The sequence below is a fragment of the Phaenicophaeus curvirostris genome, chromosome 4 (genome assembly GCF_032191515.1).
Source record: "Phaenicophaeus curvirostris isolate KB17595 chromosome 4, BPBGC_Pcur_1.0, whole genome shotgun sequence".
Lineage (NCBI taxonomy): Eukaryota > Metazoa > Chordata > Aves > Cuculiformes > Cuculidae > Phaenicophaeus > Phaenicophaeus curvirostris.
In genome coordinates, this window is record NC_091395.1 from 69,016,807 (window position 1) to 69,036,087 (window position 19,281).

Below are 19,281 nucleotides of genomic sequence, written 5' to 3' on the forward strand. Positions count from 1 at the left end.
ATGCAGAGCACACTGACACAATCTGTGGATGACACCAAGATCAGAGGTGTTCAAGCATTTTAAAAGACAGGATTGCAATTCAAAATGGTCACAACAAGTAGGATGGATTACTTCCCATCAACTGCGAATGTTTCTGCAGATATTAAATCCTCAGACTTCAATACTTGCTGTGTACAACTGGGATTTTCTTAGTTTGTTTTGTTAATTTAGTGAGAGTTTACCTAGAAGATCATAGCAAGTTTTATTCGAAAATGAAACCAAGTACTTTCCCTTATTATTTAAAAAAGTTTCTTTTCATTAAAAAAACTAAGCACCAGTGGTTTTCAGAAGCAAACTGAAGCTTGTAAATCAAAAGGGAAAATGACATAAAAATTATTTTGGACAGCTGTAAAAGCTTTAAGTGGATAAAGATTTCTCTTTTTCTTATATTCTTTTTTTTTCTTAAAGCAGAGACTACAGCAGTCAGTTATGTACTTGGCATTTTAGATTGTACAAAAATAGCTCATGAATTAAATACTATCAATTTGGCTTGGCTTATAACAAATTTTTTCAATTTTTTTCCTGTTGAAATATATTCTTTGGGTATTTCCTCTCTTACTAAATATATTTATTCTTCTGCTTAGAGCCTTAAGGCTTGGATACCTCACTCAAGATATGATAGATGACTATGAACCAGCTTTAATGTTTACAATTCCAAGATTAGCCATTGTATGGTAAGTAATTCTTTTGACTACTCTCCACTCTGCCTCACTTAAAGTTTTATTGAAGATTTCAAAAACCTTGTTTGGAATTTTGGTGCATTTTCTTTCATCTGAGTTTGCTTCTACTTTCTTAAAGAAAAGAAAAAATAAGAAGGGGGTGATGAAAAAGAGAAAAGATAAGATAGAACTCTAAATACAGGAGGCAGAAACCTAGAAAAACTGATCCGTCATCGTCCACAAGGAAATGAAAAAATGAATTAAGAACATCTATCAAACACCACATTGTCAGAAATATTTTTTGAAAGTAGATATTTTGTGGCACTCATAATAATATGACCTAAAGTTACAGATCTTGAACACCAGAGATTTTCGAGAGGGATTTTGTATTTTTCTTAATGGCTCTAGGTTCAAATGGAATTGTCATGCGTCATGACCTCAGAGTTGGGCTTACATATTTTTCAAGGAAAATATTAACTTCTATAATGTATGTGTAGATTTGTGCCCTGTATTGACCACTCAAGACAACTAAATTAAAACACTTCTTTGCTTCATGCATGTTTTGCAGTAAAGAAAAAATTAGGTGTGTTTGTGATACAGTAAGACAGTAGTTTCTCTGGAGTAAACCTAGCATATTTTTACTATTTTACCACTGTGAATGTTTTTAAGTTAGCTAATAGAAGTAAGGAACCAAATCCTGGATGTAATGCGCTTCTCCTCAGGAAATCCCTGTGGTCCATTGTTCCTGATAAACAGTATATTGTCTGTAACTGTAATTCTAAAAATAATAAGAGTAATAATCTGCTTATCAAAAGACAATGGGAATGTGAGATCTCTGTTTGAAGCTGCTGGAAGACATAATGAAAAAGAATACATCATAACTAACTGGAAAACAAAGGCTCCCTGGAAAACATGCCATATTGGTCAGAAATTGCTGGTGTATGAATTTCCACAGAAGAACTAGACCATCCAGATAACGGTGTTGTCTGGAAGAAATGCAGGCATTTTATTTGGACTGTGAAAGTTGCATCTGCCTTTAAACAGAAGGCAGATGCAACTAAAAGTTGCTATGCTTTTTGCTCTCTTGTGTTTCAATGAGCAGGATGGCCTTGGAACAGGAGATGCTGAATCACCTCAGTCTTAAGGAATACTTCTCAGTCATTTTTGTATAATGTTTCTTTTCAAATATCAATTTACCATGTATATTATATGGTGTACATTGCCTAGTGTGTTAACAGGTGTCAGTGAACTTTGAACCTAGCAGGAAATATGAAGACATGCTTTTTCCCAATTTTTAATTCTTTCCATGGTACAACTATAGTCAGACTCGATTCAGAACTCTTTTAAAGGTCATACATCTACATGGGCCACGTCACGATCTTTTCTTGAAGTGCTCTAGCCCTCTTCAGCTTTTTTTTGATTTCTTCTGTGAATTGAGCTTTATTGGTAGTGAACTATACCTGGAAATTACCAAGGGAGCAGTGATTTTGCATCAGTTCTGTGTTTGGTGAGAGCAGCCTTGAGCATCCTCTCAGCAAGGAAGCTACATTTGTTTAGGCAGAACATTAGTATGTGAGTCAGCAATAAGTACTCTGCTTCCTGGCAGCCTGCTTGTGAAGCTCAGATAGCTTAGGAAAAAAAAGTGTATGTAACTGTGGTAACAGGATACTTTTAAGCCACCAAAAAAAGGGTGGGTTGCCCAAGAAGCAACTTTTTTGTCTCTTCACTTGTCCCCTTTCTGTGTTCCTACCCTGAAAACCCTAGTCCTCAACGCAATGTTGTTGAAGTTTACTGGTCAAATTTCTTGGAATCTCTGTTATCTTGACAATTCCGAGCTTTGACGACTGTCGTCCAGCCTGATGGGGGACCAAATGCTATCCTGATACCAGGGCATGAGCCAGGCTCTAGGTCTGTAAAGAGAAGAGCAGGCAGTATTTCTCAGATGGAGAACAGAGTGTGAGTGGTCCTTCTCTTAGTGCTTCACTGGGATTCATAAGACTTGTGACGTCTGCTTTGCTGCTTTGTCTCAGAGAGCCACCAGTGCTAGTGAACAGCTGCTGAGCAAAAGACGTCAGCGGTCTTGTTAGTCAGACTTGTTAGTCAATGAAAGTTGCTGTTACTCTGGATGATTTGGATGCAGATTAGCTAGAAAGCTCTCTGAAGCAACGTATCATTTGAGTGTAAGGAAAGGAACGTACCTTTGAAATACCTTGAGTCTTGACTTTAAGAGTAGGAAGGGGAAAACAGCCTGGAAAAAATAAGACCTATGTAATCTCAAGTGTGCGAATGTGTGATCTGTTTGTCTTTGAGAAGCACATGGGTTTTTTTTAGTGGGCCGAGGATTAAACAGTTGTAAGCAGAGTGGTGCCTAGTGTGGGTGGAATTCACTCGCTGACACAGTGCAGTATAGTGCAGCAGATAATGGTGAAGAAGGTGGATTTTGTCTAATCCCTGACACAGACAGGTTTGAGCAGTAGTGATTTAGTCAGGAGGAACTATTGAGATATCTGCAGCGAAGTACATTTAGGCTTTCAGGATCATGAACTAATCTCTTTCCAGGGAAGTTTCTACATATGCTGAGTTGATTTAGAAGCATGATATTATCTAAAGGTGTTTTATGTGATTGAGCGAATGTATTTTCTTTTTTACCATATGTTAATACCAGGTTGTATTTGTCTTAGAGGCAGAAAAATAGGAGCTTGAGTCACCTGTTTTACTTAGAGATTAATTAGACTGGAAAGAAAAAGCCATTTGCAATCTCTCTCAAGTCAACTGAGTCTCCCCAAATTACTTGATAATCAATTTCTTGGTTTATTTTTTATGGATCAGCCACACCTATTAAATGTATGTTCTTCCCCTTATGCTTCCATTGCTTTTTTTCCTCTTGTTTAAGGGGACAGTGGACAGAAGAGAGGGGATCTTTTTCCTGTTGCTTTAAATAGCATTTGATTCTAACTGTGGGTGAATAAGACAAAAGTAAGATAATAATATGTAACTTTAATGTAGTTCTAATGTTTACATACAGTTGGTTTTCTGACCTTTTATTTAGCAGTTGCTTTCTGTAATTAAATCTCATTTTTGTGTGTATCTATTCATATGTTTGAATTACAGTGGCCTTGTTGTCTACTCTGAGGGACCATTAAACTTGGACCATAAACCAGAAGATATGTCTGAACTCTTCAGACCTTTTCACACTCTACTCAGAAAAATAAGGCAAGTAATAAAAGATGGTTGCAGCTGCTTCTCTTTGGAAGTAAATATCAGAGGCGTAAAAAAGAACACATAAATGCCTAGAAAAGTGTTTCTGTTTGCTATGTTAACCATAAACTGAATTTTCCTCTCATCTGCCTGATATAGCTGTGAAGTAACAAAATGTAGTTTTTTTGTTCTGTGGGAGTTTTCTGAACTTTTCATCTCTTCACAGTACTTTCTCTTTTTTTGAATATCATTTTATTACATTTCAGATTTTCCTATGGTGAGATGATGCCTGAACTACGAAAGCTGCAGTTTATTTTTGGCTGATCCTGTTTCTAATTATCATTAATGTTTCTATTTAACTAGGCTTATCACATTTTCTCAGTATGTTATGATGCAATATTTGTATAATTTTTAATCTAATAGAGATGACTATCAGGTCTTAGTACTGTGGATCTGGTTTTACAGGATGGATCATTTTATATATACCTTTTTTTACAGTGCTTCAGTCTTGGTAGCCACTGAATATGTGCTCTTCGGCTCAAGTATAAAAAGCAGAAACTTTTTTTTTTCTCTTAGTTGAGGGCTTTAGAAGTCTGATCTGTTACTTTGGAGAAATGAAGCTGTAACTTTAAAGGTTATTTATCTTCCATTTTTTTGTATTCACCCTTTAGGTATTTTATCTGGGTGTTAAGAAAACCCGTTTTCTAAATCCATAAGCTGAATTCCTTTTTTAAAATTCAAGATTATATACCAACTGTAAATTTTTTTCCTAGAGATCTTTAGAGATGATTTGGCAGCAGTTTTTCTTGTGTCCAATTTTTACCTATTTATCTCCTTCCCTGTATGTCATGATGATGGTTTGATGTAACAATAGTTTTCATGTTGATAAATTTATCCAGATTAAGCTCCTCTCACTCATTAGTTGAGGCATCTCCTGAGGGAGAATGCAAGCTCTGTCAGGGATGATTCAGAAAGGAGCCTATTTCTGAAGTCAACTTTTATGAATATCTAGACCACAGCCTTTCGTGTCCCTTGAGGATTTCATAGTATTTCTGTCTAGATGTGATACAGGGTTTTTTAGGTATATTAATGATATTCACATTGAAATCAGAATCATAGAATAGTTTGAATTGGAAGGGACCTTAAAGATCATCCAGTTCCACCCCCCCTGCCATGGGCAGAGACACCTGCCACTGGATCAGGCTGCCCAAGAGCCCATCCAACCTGGCTTTGAACACCACCAGGGATGGGGCAGCCACAACTTTCCTGGGCAACCTGCGCCAGAGCCTCACCACTCTCATGGTGGAGAAATTACTCCTTATGTCTAGTCTAAATCAGCCCCTCTCCAGTCAACCCATTGCCCCTGTCCTATCACCACAAGCCTTTGCAAACAGTCCCTCCCCAGCTTTCCTGTAGCCCCTTCAGGTGCTAGAAGGTCGCTATAAGGTCTCCTTGGAGCCTTCTCTTCTCCAGGCTGAACAACCCCAACTCTCTCAACCTGTCCTCGTGTGGGAGGTGCTCCAGCCCTCTGATCATCTTTGTAGCCTCCTCTGGACCTGACAGAAATGTCAGAATTAAAATTGACAAATCAACATGTTAGGGGGAGTGGAATTAAGTTGTTATAGTTTTATAAAACCCTGAGGAGAGAAAAGCAACGTGAGTTGAGGAGAAAAATTTACTTAGGGGGGGAAGAAACTTCAGCGGTACTGAAGCTTTAGAAGTCCATGAAATTTACATTAAAATGTCTAATTCCTATTATATGGCTATCACGGAAATTTTCACCAGCATTCCACTGACTGACTTAAGTTAGGAGAATATTTAAAGCCTAGTATCCTTCTCATAATCTGTTCTTTCTGCTTACGCATTAGATTTTGCAACACAGAAATTGAAAGTCAGTGAAGCCAGTTTATTTCTTAGTCCATTTACTTTTCAGTGACTCTGAACTTAATGCTAGGGTTGAAAACACATTAGTAAAATAAAATGCCTGTTTTTCAATAACTACAATTTTTGAATGCAAACTTCAAAAAATTAAATTACTTAGATTTGGTTTTGGAAAAAATTCTGATATGCTTTAAGACATATATTTATTCTTTCAGTGAGCATTAAGAGGTATGATTTCAACTGCCTAGCAGACAAAGTTTGCAAGGTGTTTGTAGTGAGATTGTATCTGTCAGAGTAAAAGTTTAAGCAAGTTAAGATGTAATGTCGCAGAACTTGGATATTTGAAAGAGCTGGACTCAAAAAGTAATTTAATTATGTTCTTGAATGGAAAATACATAGAATGAAAATGACAATGAGATGCAAGTAAGTTTGCTGTTCATGTAGAATAAGTAAATTACTTTTAAAAGTACATAAGCTGTCTAGATTTTTTTGTTAACACAGATTTTTTTTTTTTAACTCATCTTGCTGCAATTCCTACTGAGCGAGAATGTTTTCAGAAACCTATAAGGGAAGATGGAATGAGATATTTTAGCAAGTCCCTGGCAAAAAGAAAACATTTTTTTCAGAAGTCTTTCTTCAGTCTCCAGCACCAGTAGTTGAGACACAGAGATAGATTCAAGTAGTCTTCTGTAAAAATAGCCGCATCTTGTATTGCAGTTGTGTGACTGCTGCAAGAATACAGATCTACATCTTACTGCAAAATATGATCGCATCCCAGTTAAATTCTCTGTGAAGTTCTATAATGTTGTAGCCTAATCAATATTTTAATTCATGGAATAACTGCAAATATACCACTGATTAATTGGTAGGATTACAGGTAATTTTAAAGCTGTGTTAGCCTAAAACATTGCTTCTCTTAAAGGCAATGGTAACTACTGTATTCATGTGGATCCACATAATTAAATCAGAACTAGCAGAGAAAAATATCTGTTAGCTTGGAAATTTTTTGTTGTCCTATTGGTGCCTGGCAATTTTGAAAACATTGGAGATTGTAGAGACTGAGCAAAAACATTAAGAGTTCTTGTTTGTGTTTCAGTAAGCTTAAGCAGCAAACAATTACTTCGATTGCTTTAATTAATACCCAAGCAAGGTGATTGTGTTGATTTTTATTTTAGGTATAAGGCATCAGCATTATTATTTTATACATCTACAAGTTTGTAATTACATTGGATGTTACCTCTGTTCCTTTTAAACTTAGACATTTGAACCATTTCTGCCCAACTACTGTGCTCTGCTTGTAAGTATATAAAGCATATCATCTGGTATTTGCATAGATATGTAACTTAGATACCTGTGACAGTGAACGTTCTTGTGGTAAAACATTACCTATACTATATGTACCTTTGAGGCTGCTATATGGAGATTTTCAGAGGTGAGCAAACTTGGGATTTTGCAGAACTTCATAATTCTGCCCAGTTTTGAACCCTCTGCTTGCCGGGTTCTCGTTTCTGGACCATTACAATTGATGGTTGGCTCCCTGTGGGTTTTGGTGGAGCAGAATCAAGCAAACTGCAGATCAAGTGCAGAATCAGTGGATCATACCATTTTAAATACACTGAAACATTTCTGTGTCATTGGCTAGGAATGAAATGCAGTACACTTTTTGCCAGTGTGTTAAAGAATGGGAGGGGGCTTGTGAGACTCGTGTGCTTTTAAAGTGCAGCTAGTGACCAGAGGAAAGATGGTTAGTTTTTCCACTATTTTTTTATAGTTTGGTTTAAAGCTTTTGCAGTAAAGCAGTATCAGTGATATTTGTTCTGTCAGTGTTGGTTTCTGAGTGTTAATGTATTGAAGCAGTTCTGCAGTTACGCTGAACCCAGCTCAGCACTGTGGAAGCCAGGGGGATGCAAATCACATTCCCATACCTGCCTCATGTGCTTATGGTGGCAGCTCCATAAAAACAGCTGTTTGTGCTCTGTTCAGAGCATCAACTGAAGCACAGGCTGGCAATAACACCGATGCTGTTTGCTGAAAACAGAGAGTTTAAAATTCTAGTCAGATTAGGAGCAAAGTTAATGAAGGAGGCTTGGCGAATATGTGAGATCAGTGTACCTGGGTTTTTTTTGTGGTCCTGTCCTCTGTTCAGATGAATTTGTCTTTAAATGGACATCTGGCCTCAGGTCTTCTGAAGAAGTGATTTCTGCACCCTGGGTATTTGCCGTAGAGTAAAATATCTTTATTGATTTTGTGATAGGCAGAGTAAATTTCTACTACTGTTTGTAACAAGCAGAGTACATCTTAAGAACTTGCTTTAATTTTCTGCCAATGGCTGTAGTCACTGGAAGAAAAATATTCCTCCTATTTTCAGGGCTAGATTGCTTTCCTGTGATACTATGCCAAAAAAAGAAATATGTGCAGGTGAAACCTCAACATATATCTTTTTAAATTCAGTGTTTTCTGAAGCCTCTGTGAGAAGGAAGCACACTGCTGCTGTCAGAGTGGATTGCAGAAGCTCTCTTTACCTGAGGCCTTGGAGAAATAAAAGCAGAGGGATAAGTTCTTGTTTCCATATGAGCACAGCACTTACTTGGATCCAATGACCAGTTACAGTTGCTTCAGCAGAAAGGAAATAAATCATGGAAGTAACTACAGCTTAATTAAACCTTATGGCTTAGTAATGATGCCTGACGTTTAGTTTTAAACTTTCAGTAGTCAGATTTAACCTTTCATTCCATATGCTTGTTGACATTAATTTTATTCTTAATATGTACATAGGCATTTGAAAACACGCCATCTTCCTAATGTTGGCAGTGAATCCTGTATAATCTAATACACAGTATATTAAAAAGATGACATTTGTCACCTTGCAAGGAAACTTGTATTGGAACCAACTCAGAGAGTCTAAGGGTTTTTATGCAGAGAAGTGAAGATAATTGTCCCAGCCTCTTTTAGAACAAGCTGTATTTGTTAATAGCTATATTTCTGGTGTTTGAATTGGGAAAATGAGCATATTTTGTTTAGAATTTAAAGCAGGATTATTTTTCTGCTGAAATAACAGAGGTGGTGGACCACCACATGTAATCCAAGTGATTATGTATAGCAACTCTTGCAAGGCAGCATGGATCTGACTCACCTAAACAGACACATGGAATGTCAACTAATTTCATAGATTTATTTATTCTTTTTAATATCAAGCTTTGTTTACTGATCCTCAAAACTGCACGCAGTTCATAAATTTTGAGATTTTATTATTGGCAGAAACAGAGTTTCCTGCTCAAGTCAGTGAAGCTAGCCAGCAATAATAGGCAGCAATACAGTAAATATGTATTTTCAATATTTAGTTTACCGTGATTATGTGAAAACTGTATCAGCTAAATCTGAGCTATCAGGCGCTCTCTGTTTTCGGAAAGGAATCAGAGCAACTCTAGGCACCAAGACGTCCAGGAATCCTGGGCACTGCCATGCGATGCTCTGAAGACTGAATAAAACCTCAGACTAGATGCTGAAAGTCGAAAGATTCAGCCTTAGATTTAGCCTGGGCTCATTTCATTCCCAGCTATGCTGGTGAGCTTGGATGGAAAGCAAATTCCTTTGAATATTGCCCATATAGTTTATATTTGTACAAGCTGCTAATTCTTATCATCTGTGTTTTGGGAAGAGGGTATGACTGTAGTGTAAGGAGACACATAGCTGATGTTTAAGCAGTTGACTGTTGGTCAGGTCCTGACACACACCTTTTTATCCATGCAAGAAGAGTTCGTTGAGGATTATTGAACACAAGGATGCCGCCTTGTTTCAGAAATCCCTGAGGTACACGCTGCTGGATGCCAGTAGGAAGCACTAAGCTGAGTTCATGTGAGAGAACCTGCTAGCAGAGACAGACTTCTTTGCTTGATGGACCTTACCCTGACCTAGAAATATTTTATTTTATAATGTCTTTGCATAGGTGACCCTAAGCTTAATTCCTCTAAAAACAGACAAAATGAAAATTCGTAATACAAAGCCTCGTGGCAAAAATCATGCTATTCTATTTTTTTAATTGATTGTATTGGCATAATTCTTTCAAAAATAAACTAACAGTGCAGCTATTTTTATGTTGACTTTAAAACTTAACCTATTCTCTGGCAGTTTGCTTTTATGGTGATATTAAAATGCTTAATCTCTTACAAACTTTGACTACTATTTAAATGAAAGATCTGAGCAATGAAATTGTAAAATATCATTATATTCTGTTTTGAACAAAAAAAAAAGTAATATATAGGTCTTTTAAAATGTTCTAGTGTGACAAATTGCAATACTGGTTTATAACTTAATTAGGTAAGTGGCTCTAACATTGCCTGTTTTCCTTTCTTACTGGAAAATAGTCAAACTTTTAACTCAGCTATGCATATTAAATGATCTAAAGAATGATCTGACTTCTCTGTTGGAGAATATGGAAAGAAGTGAAACAGGGAGGATATGATGGTGCAGTTATTCTTCTATGGAACTTCTGTAGGTTTACAATTTTTGGCAGCATCATATAACTCTTAAATAAATCTATGATCTTTTTTTTTTTAAAAAAAAGGTGTTAATTATATGGAACGTTCCTAACCATAAATATGTATATTCTGTACTTATTATGACTTAAGCATGCTTATCTAAACTGTTATCTTTTTAAAACTTATGTGTAGCTGATATACAAGTCAGATGCCAGTTATGTATTTTTGGGGTAATTTAGTCTGTTAGTGATAGTACTTGGAAAAATATTTGGTCTTTGAGTTAACAGTTAAAGAACGCAGCCATTATCTGAAAATCAAGATGTGAGATGTGCTGAATGTTTCCTTGAGCTTGTTTTGTTCCTCTTGTTTAGACTGAAGTTACTCCTTTAAAGGAATTATTTTAATATGCAGATATTATTATTATTACAGCAGGTGTATGTCACCTTATAGCCGCTGATTTCTAAACATGTGAAGAATAATGGACTCTTAATAAGCAGAAAATCTTGCTTTTCCCATCCATTCATTTATTCATTACTTGCTGGTCTTTGAAAATGTTCGCAGCAGTTCTGGACAGAGGATGTTTTTATGTACAGTTTCTAATTTAGAAGCATAGTGTAAATCAAGTTCAAGCCTAAAATTAAGTGCTGCTTTGTCTATGGATTTGGTTTAAAGTTATGAAGCATTTAAAGTGCTATTTAAGGCTGTTATGTTTGGTTTTAGGTGCTTGTAATCCTAAACTGTAATACCGAGGACACGATAACACTGGGGATGCTGCATGTCTCTAGAAAACATCAGTTAGAAAATACCTCAGTGTTTGCTTTTAGGTCTGTCTGATTTTTAATGTTATGCGGAAGCTTAGCTCTGTAATGACTGAGTTAGGTGTTTGAGGCAGGAGAGGGCCAACTTCCAACCCCTGTTTCAGTGGACAGGCTTCCAAGACATCAGCGTTGCATTAGCAGTGTTACTGTTTTTAATTAATTCATTTTATCTGTCAATATAATTGTGTGAAACTCCTGTGGTACTCTTGTGCAGAATAGTTTTCAGAATCTAGTGTGAAGGATGGCAAATTGGTTTGCGAATCAAAGTCAAATTTCTCATGGAAGGTGTCCCTGACCATGGCAGGGTGGGTGGAACTATAGTTGATCTAACCAAAACCATTCTATGAATCTAAAATATATCTAATTGTGGGTAGTATTTTCACTCTATGTAGATGTAGGGGGGGTAGACAGATTTTGTTGTGTGTTTTTATTTATTCTGGGGCTTCATTGCAAGGATGTAAATTATTTGGTACCCTGATTTTGCATGAGTAATCTCAAATTCAGGCATCAGCAATCATAAGTGTCCTGAATAGGAATGCCAGATGTATCTTGAGTTACATGGCTGAGAGTACTCTGTGCCCTCAAGTTCTGGATTTCTGTACTAACTATAAAAGCTTTTTTTTAAATCTGTAGCATCGCTGCCTTCTGTGATCGTGAATGCTAAGTGATGTGTGTATTTCTTCATTTTCAGGGATCTACTTCAGACATTAACTGAGGATGAACTGCACACACTGGAACGTAACCTCTGTATCTCTCAAGATGTGGATTTTCCTGTCAGAGTGGATTCTGAAGTGCCGTCTGTCATTGCACCGTCTGTCATTGCAACTTTGCCTGCTAAGGAGCTTTCGGCAAAAGCTGAAAACACAGAGGCTGAGCTGGCTTGTTCTATGCAGTATGATGAACAGGAGTTGGAACAGCTGAATAGGATGGTACACAGAGTTGGAGATGAAATGTCATCTCTGCTTTCCCCTCCAAGCATCTGTCAGTCTCCAGCTCACAGAGCAAGCCTAAGAAATAGTTCTAGCACAGAAGCTTCACCAACAAGGCACCATCTTGACAATTTAACTGATGAAGAGGACAGAGTGTTTTTTATGGATGACCTAGATGGAGCAGGAGAAGCTCTTGCTGGGTTGGATTCAGCAAGCGATACTTTTGCTTGGGTGAACAACCCATGCCATGATTCGAAGCAGAACCTGCAATATAGAGACTCTTTGCTGTATGAGAACAGCCATCAAACAGAGGAAACTTTGCTTTTACGAGATGCTGACAGTGACTTAAGCAATAATAACAATGTTGAAGATAGTAAGCTGATGTCTGGTGTTTCAGTTCAGAATTCCTGCAGCTGTCTAGAAGGCCTGGGCTCACAGTTATACCTCAATGGCTGGGACGCGTATGCTGATGATGCAGAAATGGCAGAAGTGATAGCTCACAGGACAGGGGGAATGAAAATATCTGCTACTGTAATATTCAATCCTAAATCTCCCTCTAGCTCAGAATCCCCAGTAACAACTCCAGAAGCAGCTATTAGTTGTGTTCCTGGATCTGCTAATCCATTAGCAAATGATGAGGGGGATGAATCCCATAAACTCAGTATAGCTGCCACAAACTGTCTAATTAATTCCTGTGTGTGTTGTGGCAGCTGTGAAGACAGCAGGGAGGACAGTGTTGAAGGTTTAAAGACTAAACATTCTGCAGGAGGTGTTGTAAATGCTTCATACACATTAGCAAAGTCTAAGGAAATGGACCATGTAGATAACTTGGACAATTCAGTCCATGCACAGGAAACGTTGAAACCTGAAACTTCTGCTTTATTAGCAGAAAGAGACTTTGGAGAAGAGCAAACACTGCCAATCTCCTCTAAGTGCCTGGCACATTCCTCAGGTTCACAGGTGGGAGCAGAACATGACTCACAAAGAGAAGCAGAAAGCATCTCAAATCAGCAAAAGAAGTGGGAGAAAAGAAAACAAGTGTGTGAGAAGAAACGAGACAACAATGAAGATGCTAGTAGTGAAAGGACAGCAAAGGAAGATGTAAAGTCGAGATCTAGTTCAAGGTAAGAGGAACTTGATATTTTGATAGCAATTTGCGTGTAAATGAATTCTTATATCCTTGTATTTTAATGATTGGTGTATAATGTCGGTTTTAAAGAAAGTATTTTGTTGCAGGATTAAGGAATTTTTCAATATACACTTTTGAATGCAAGTAGTTTTTATTGGGTTTTTATCAGCTTTTTTTTGAAAACATTTGGAGAACACCTGAGTTTTAATTGTATTAAGTCTCTGTATCATTGACATTAAGTACACTAATCTTACCAGTTTTAATGTAACAAAGGGTGCTTGCTGCTAAATATTACCTGGGTCATTACCTCTGTACTCTTCTGTTTTGCAGGAAAAGCATGTTTGGCAGATACTAAAAAGCTAACTTCTGCATCAGTGCATGGGATTAAATTGGGATCTAAATACGTCTTACTTTAGCTTCATTTGAGGGAATGAAGCTGATCTGATCATGTTCTGCTCTTCTTGCCTGGAGGCAAGACTGTGTTTGTGAATATCTCTGTGCTGAAGGAGCCTAATAAAGTGCAGAAGCAGCTTTTTAAACCTATTGGACCATTTCAGCCAGAGCTGATAGAAAAATAGAGGTCGTGGATTAACGTTCTACATATTTAGTGACAATTTAGGAACTAGATAACAGGGAGAGACCATAGAAATAGTTGTGTTAAAGAAAATGCTAGGTCACTTTGATTAGACGTTAGGGATCCCACACACATTGGTGAGAAACCAGGCTTCCTTTTGGTTTACCGTTTAGAGGATAACCTGTTCTGCAGTAAGCCATGTCCTCAGTTTCCCTGAAGTATTAATATCATAAAGCAGAGGGAAGAAATTAAATAGATGTTATTGTTGTTTTTTGTATTTCTGTGACAGCCTTCTTCCTTTGTACCTTACTGCGTCAGCTCTTTGGAGATCATGTGTGTGATCTAGGATCTCTTTTTGTTATTGGTGTATAGAGTTCAGAATAACACTGGGGGTGTGGCTTGAACAATGAAGCATTACTGCGTTATAGAGAGTATATAAATGAACATTTGTTTAATAAAATACCAATTGAATTATGAAATATTTTACTGGTAGTGGAAATAGAATCAAGATTTCTTTGCATTGGTGTTAATTCCTCTTACAAGTGAAACACAAACTAGCTTTCATGAAATTCAGTCTTCTGAGAAGGTAATTTTATCTTCCTCATTATTTGGAATATTTGCAGGGTTAGACTTGCAAGTGTGATCATATTCAAGGCCTTACAATGTGGTTTCCGGTTGAACTTAATTTTAAGAAGCAATTCACAAATCCCTTCGACATTTCATGCTTTTGCTAAACTTCAAGTGGAGTATTGCTTAAAAGTAACTGCAGTAGGTTTAATGAGTGTCCTGATAAATCATACATCATTTACAAAATTGATTTTTGCCTTAGGTAGGATATTAAGTAAAATTTGTGAGAACTAGTCTGCGAAATATAATGAAATTATATATATAAGCTTTTTTTTTCAGCCTCCCATTATCTGTGGGTGTAATAACCTCTTTTCCACATACTTGTCCAGTCTCTGATAATGCTGTGTAAAAACTATGTATGAGAATTGTCCTGTTCCAAAGACTTTTGTAGGTCTGTGTTCCTCTGTGTCCATTTGTTTGCTCTGGATCTGGCTGTTAACAGCTTCATTGAATGGCTCCTGGTTCTTGCCTGGGCTCCGCACTGATTGTGATTTCGTAGACCTCAGTCACACTTCACCTACGTGGTTGCTTTTTCAGGTTGGAAAAGTCACAGCCTAATTGATCAGAAGTTGTCCCAAAGTTGTCCATAACTTTGTTTATTCCTTTTGTCTTTCGCTCAATCTTTCTCAATTATATGATTTCTTCTGAGCGATAAATGAATCAAAAATACGCTTACTTAAGATACAAGCAAAATGTTGATTTTCCTAGTGGCACAGTTACTTTGTTCTTTATCCATTGGCTCCCAGTATTTGACTTTGGAGTTTTTGTTAAGCGTTGAGGTGATTGTTTTGAAGTTGTCTGCCAGTGCCCCAAGATCCTGCTTGTGAGCTCATTCTATATGAGAAGCTAAAATTATTCTCCTTGTGTTTACTAGTTCAATTCCATCTTGCTATTTTATTACCTGTTAGTCAGACGTTAGGATCCTGTGCAGTTCTTCGTTCTGCTTTTGCTATTATTACTCTAAATAGTGTTGCACTGGCAGCAGCCTTTCAGACCTCATTGCTCTCTCTGTTTTTGCAGATTGGAGGTGGAAACAAAACCCCTGGGATCCTAAAGAACTTCAGTGGTGACCTCCCGCTCTTTTGAGGAGTAGTCATTTAACAGCTCCTCCCTATTTATGGTTAAGAATTATTTAGCCATTTGAGGCGCCTTCCTTTTATGCTATAGCTCCTTAGTTTTTTTTAGTTGAGGTATTTTGACATAACCTATTTGGAATTCCAGAGGCTGCCAGCTGGTTCCCTGTTCTTTACAGGCCTCTTGACCCCTTCAAAGAGCTCTGCAGATGTTCCCCTTGCAGAAGCCAGGTTATTTCTTCCCAGGCAGACCTTCCCATTACTGTCTACCGATAATAGCTTTGAATACATTCTGTAAGTTGCTTGGTATGAGCGTCAGGCTCACAAGAACTAGAGTTGTTTGAATCTCTTTGGAGCACTTTTTATTTTTAGAGATTGCCACCTTTGAACTCCAGGCATTAAGGAGGTTTTAAATGAGAGGTTAAAAATTCATCTAATTCATTCCTGAGTGAATAGTTTTTATTTTGTTAGCAAGTTACTGGGCTTTGTCTGTTTTTCACTCCAGCCTCTTCCACAGTGCATCTCTTATTGACTGGCAACTGCTTCATATTTGCAGAAGTGAATAAATAGAGATGGAGGTGTCGTGTTACTAGATTGTTGCTCCTTGTTGGAAATGTTCTGGTATTAACTCCTTCAGTATATTGTGTGTAAGGCAGAGACGTTTTGCATCTAAAGAGGACTAGATTCAAATAATCATATGTACATAGATCCTTAGTTTTCTCATCTATCCATATATGGATTTGGTTCTTGCCTCTGAATCACCAGTCATGTTATTGGTAAAGGAGAGAATTGAGTTAAAAATCAGAATTTTGTGGACCTTTTCTTACTCATGCTGCCTGGGCAGTGACTAATCGCTGCCTTTCAATGGTATTTTTAAATTGGAAGATCACATTAGGCTTCTGCGTCGGCTCCCTATTCCATACTTGTGAAAGCCAGCTTAGCCATAAGGGGAATGTTGGAGACAGCAGATTATTTGCAGAATAATGGACCCATTAGCTAGAACAATAAGCAATCTAATACACATGGAATAGCTGCAGGATATGCTTATTCATCAAATTGATAAATGTATTTACATTCTAGTAACTCTAAGTCACCAACTCAGAAAAGAAAATTTTCTTTCCCTTGTCTGAATCAAGAAGCTGTTAGATGTGTACATCCTGATAAAACCTGTTTCTTTTATAAATCAGTTCTATACTACGCAGTATGACATTTTTCATAGGTGTAAGTTCAGTGATACCATTAGATTTATGGTAATTAATCCTTTTAAATTTCAATTACCTGGTATTTCAGGCTTCTCTATGTAGCCTCAGTATTCAGTGGAGTATGAAATACAGATTAAGTACTTAAAAATTTGTGTATTGACATGTTTTTACTATTTCGGTTTTTTAAATCATAGCTGATCTGTCATCTTCCATTATTTGCTTGTAGGTGTCTCAAAGACATAAACCACAAAGGGTTCTGAGAGTCTTGGGCAGCAGCCTTTATGAGACGCAAATATGAGAAAAAACTAGCAAAGATGTAGTCCGTACTTGATCTGCTGCAGGAACAATATGATAAATAAAAGCTGCCATGCAGCATAATAAACTGACTGGGGGGGGGGGAAACGACAATGTAAGAAAAATACAGAAGATCATAAAATTATGAGAAAGCAGCATTCGGTATTTTGAAGTAAAAAGGATATGTGTTACCACCAAAACCAAGCTTTAGATCTTTACCTACTATTTCTTCTTTTTCCACTGGAAGCTACGCAGATTTTGAAAATGCTCATTCTGTCATAGTATTCTGATTACTTTTACAATAGAAAAAAAAAAAGTGCAATTAATTATGATAATATTTGTTTTAGTGTTTTGGAAATAGTTGGCTTTCTGTTCTTTCCAGAATTGAAGAGTCCTTGTAGAACTGTTAATTTTTGAACATGTTTTATGTTGTTTGACAGCTTGTTTCATGTTGTCACACAATGCCCGTGTTTTCATATTTTAGTCTTAAACATGCAACAGAACAAGCTATTTTCCTACATACTGACCTTGCAACAGCTCTGATATTAAAGAGGATTAAGTGTAGTTTGTCTCCTTTCTGCTGCAGGTCTATTATGTCTACCTTAAATTATACACCTTTTTTGCCATTTTCCTTCACCTTAATTAATTTGAGTGTTCTCTTGATGAAGCCTCTTACAGTGCACCTGAGAATTGGCAAAAGGAGCTGAAATGTATAGAGATGAGATTTTATCTTAACACTTTCTGCGAGCTCTAGCCATGTACATTGGCTGTTAGATGCTGGCACTGTTTGAATTTATTTATGAGGGCTTAAAATATAGAATATTTTGCCATATGCCTCTGCAGCGTAAGGAGGAATGAGGCATCCTTGAAGAACTTATTTTGCTGTTTGCTCAACTGCATTGCAATTCTAGAATAAGGTGAATAATATAATCTTATCTAGCTTGGTGTTCAAGTTGTCTCATTTCTTAGTGTTGCAGTTCTGTAGTCTAAAATATATTATAACAGTCTATATTGTAATATATTTAAAATTTTATTTCCTCAACATATTAGAATAAATCTGTAAAAAGATGAACACCTGTTTTATACAGTTGGTTTCTAATTTTGATTTTTCTGCCTGTGTTTTATTTTCTTCACTCCTTAGGAACACATGATGTGTGCACATTTTTTTTTTAAGGTAATTCATTCTGCCTTTATGAAGGCATGGAAAAAGAAGCATTTGAATTTTGGTCATGGTTAGCATTTACATGTGAAAAAATGAAACCAAACCCACACAAATTACCTTTCTAGATTGTCTTTTAGTTCATAGCATTTGATTCTACAAGTGGCCCTTTATTGGAACTATATTAATTGATATCACAATGCAAAATAACTTGATTAAGCGTCTTAAATTCATGCAGTCCCTATAATATTCCCATCACTGTAAGACTTAAGAAAATTGTGTGTGTGTGTTTACATAATAAAGTTGTCTTTTCCACAAATATTAATGGGCAGCTGTGCATGTTCACATAAACGTATGTTTAGTGTCTTATATCGTTTAGTCTTTTAACTAGCTATATTAGTCTTTTAACTAGGTGTTCAGGAGTAAGAAAAAGTCTCATTAGCAAGGAGGAAACAGTAGTTGATTGGGAACAAAGGATCAGCCTTTCAGCTGCAAAACTTCCCTTAAGCGATCCTTTATCTCTTGGCTTACTTAAATTCCTCTGTTCCCCTTCAGGTATTCTGTTTTTTTTCTTTGTGCAACTGACCAAATTCAGGTTCAGTATAAATGAATTTTTAAACCCTCCTCACCTTCTTTTTAGCTATACGCGGGTCAGAAGTGGCAGCATTTGACCTTGTCTGTTGAATGTTGGTTTTGGGCAGTATCCAGTGGTGTGACTGCAGTTATGAAGTCTCATAATGCAAAAAAAGTCAGTGTTCTGTACCAGCTTCCTTTATACTAGGTCCCATACATTAAATGCAGCAGCAGTGAACTGTATCAGCTCTCAATATACAGATTCTTTAAATGAGCATAGTAGGTAAAACAGTTTTAAGGGCCTCTTATTTAAGCGGATGTGATGTAGCTGACATGTGAGGCTTTGGAGTTAGCTCCCATGCAGCGTGAGATAGGGAAGAGAACTGTGCCAATGTAACAGGGAATGTAGTTGTAACTCAAGGAATAAAATTCACGAAGAAACCATCCCATGAAATAAGACATTGGCTTAATTAAACGTTAAGAGGCAGGAAGCACATTCTGATCGCAATGACCACACAAGCCGGGAATAAAGGTGGCTTTCAGTTTGGTTTTATTTTACTTAAAATAGTTACAAAAATAGCCAACAGCTTTTAAGAAACAGTTTGTTAGTTCCATCTGCCACTATTCCATGAAAAGAGGCAGGCAGCC

At 36.9% G+C, this 19,281-nt stretch overlaps 1 protein-coding gene across 1 annotated transcript in view; it reads left to right on the forward strand.

Annotated features, from left to right (window-relative positions):
• Window positions 1-19,281, forward strand: part of ZFYVE28 (zinc finger FYVE-type containing 28) — a 157,692-nt gene that overhangs the window by 104,241 nt on the left and 34,170 nt on the right. Inside the window, exons 6-8 of the mRNA XM_069856465.1 lie at window positions 624-713; window positions 3,810-3,911; window positions 11,765-13,126. Coding sequence (XP_069712566.1) covers window positions 624-713; window positions 3,810-3,911; window positions 11,765-13,126 — 1,554 coding nt within the window. The remainder of the gene's footprint in view (window positions 1-623; window positions 714-3,809; window positions 3,912-11,764; window positions 13,127-19,281) is intronic.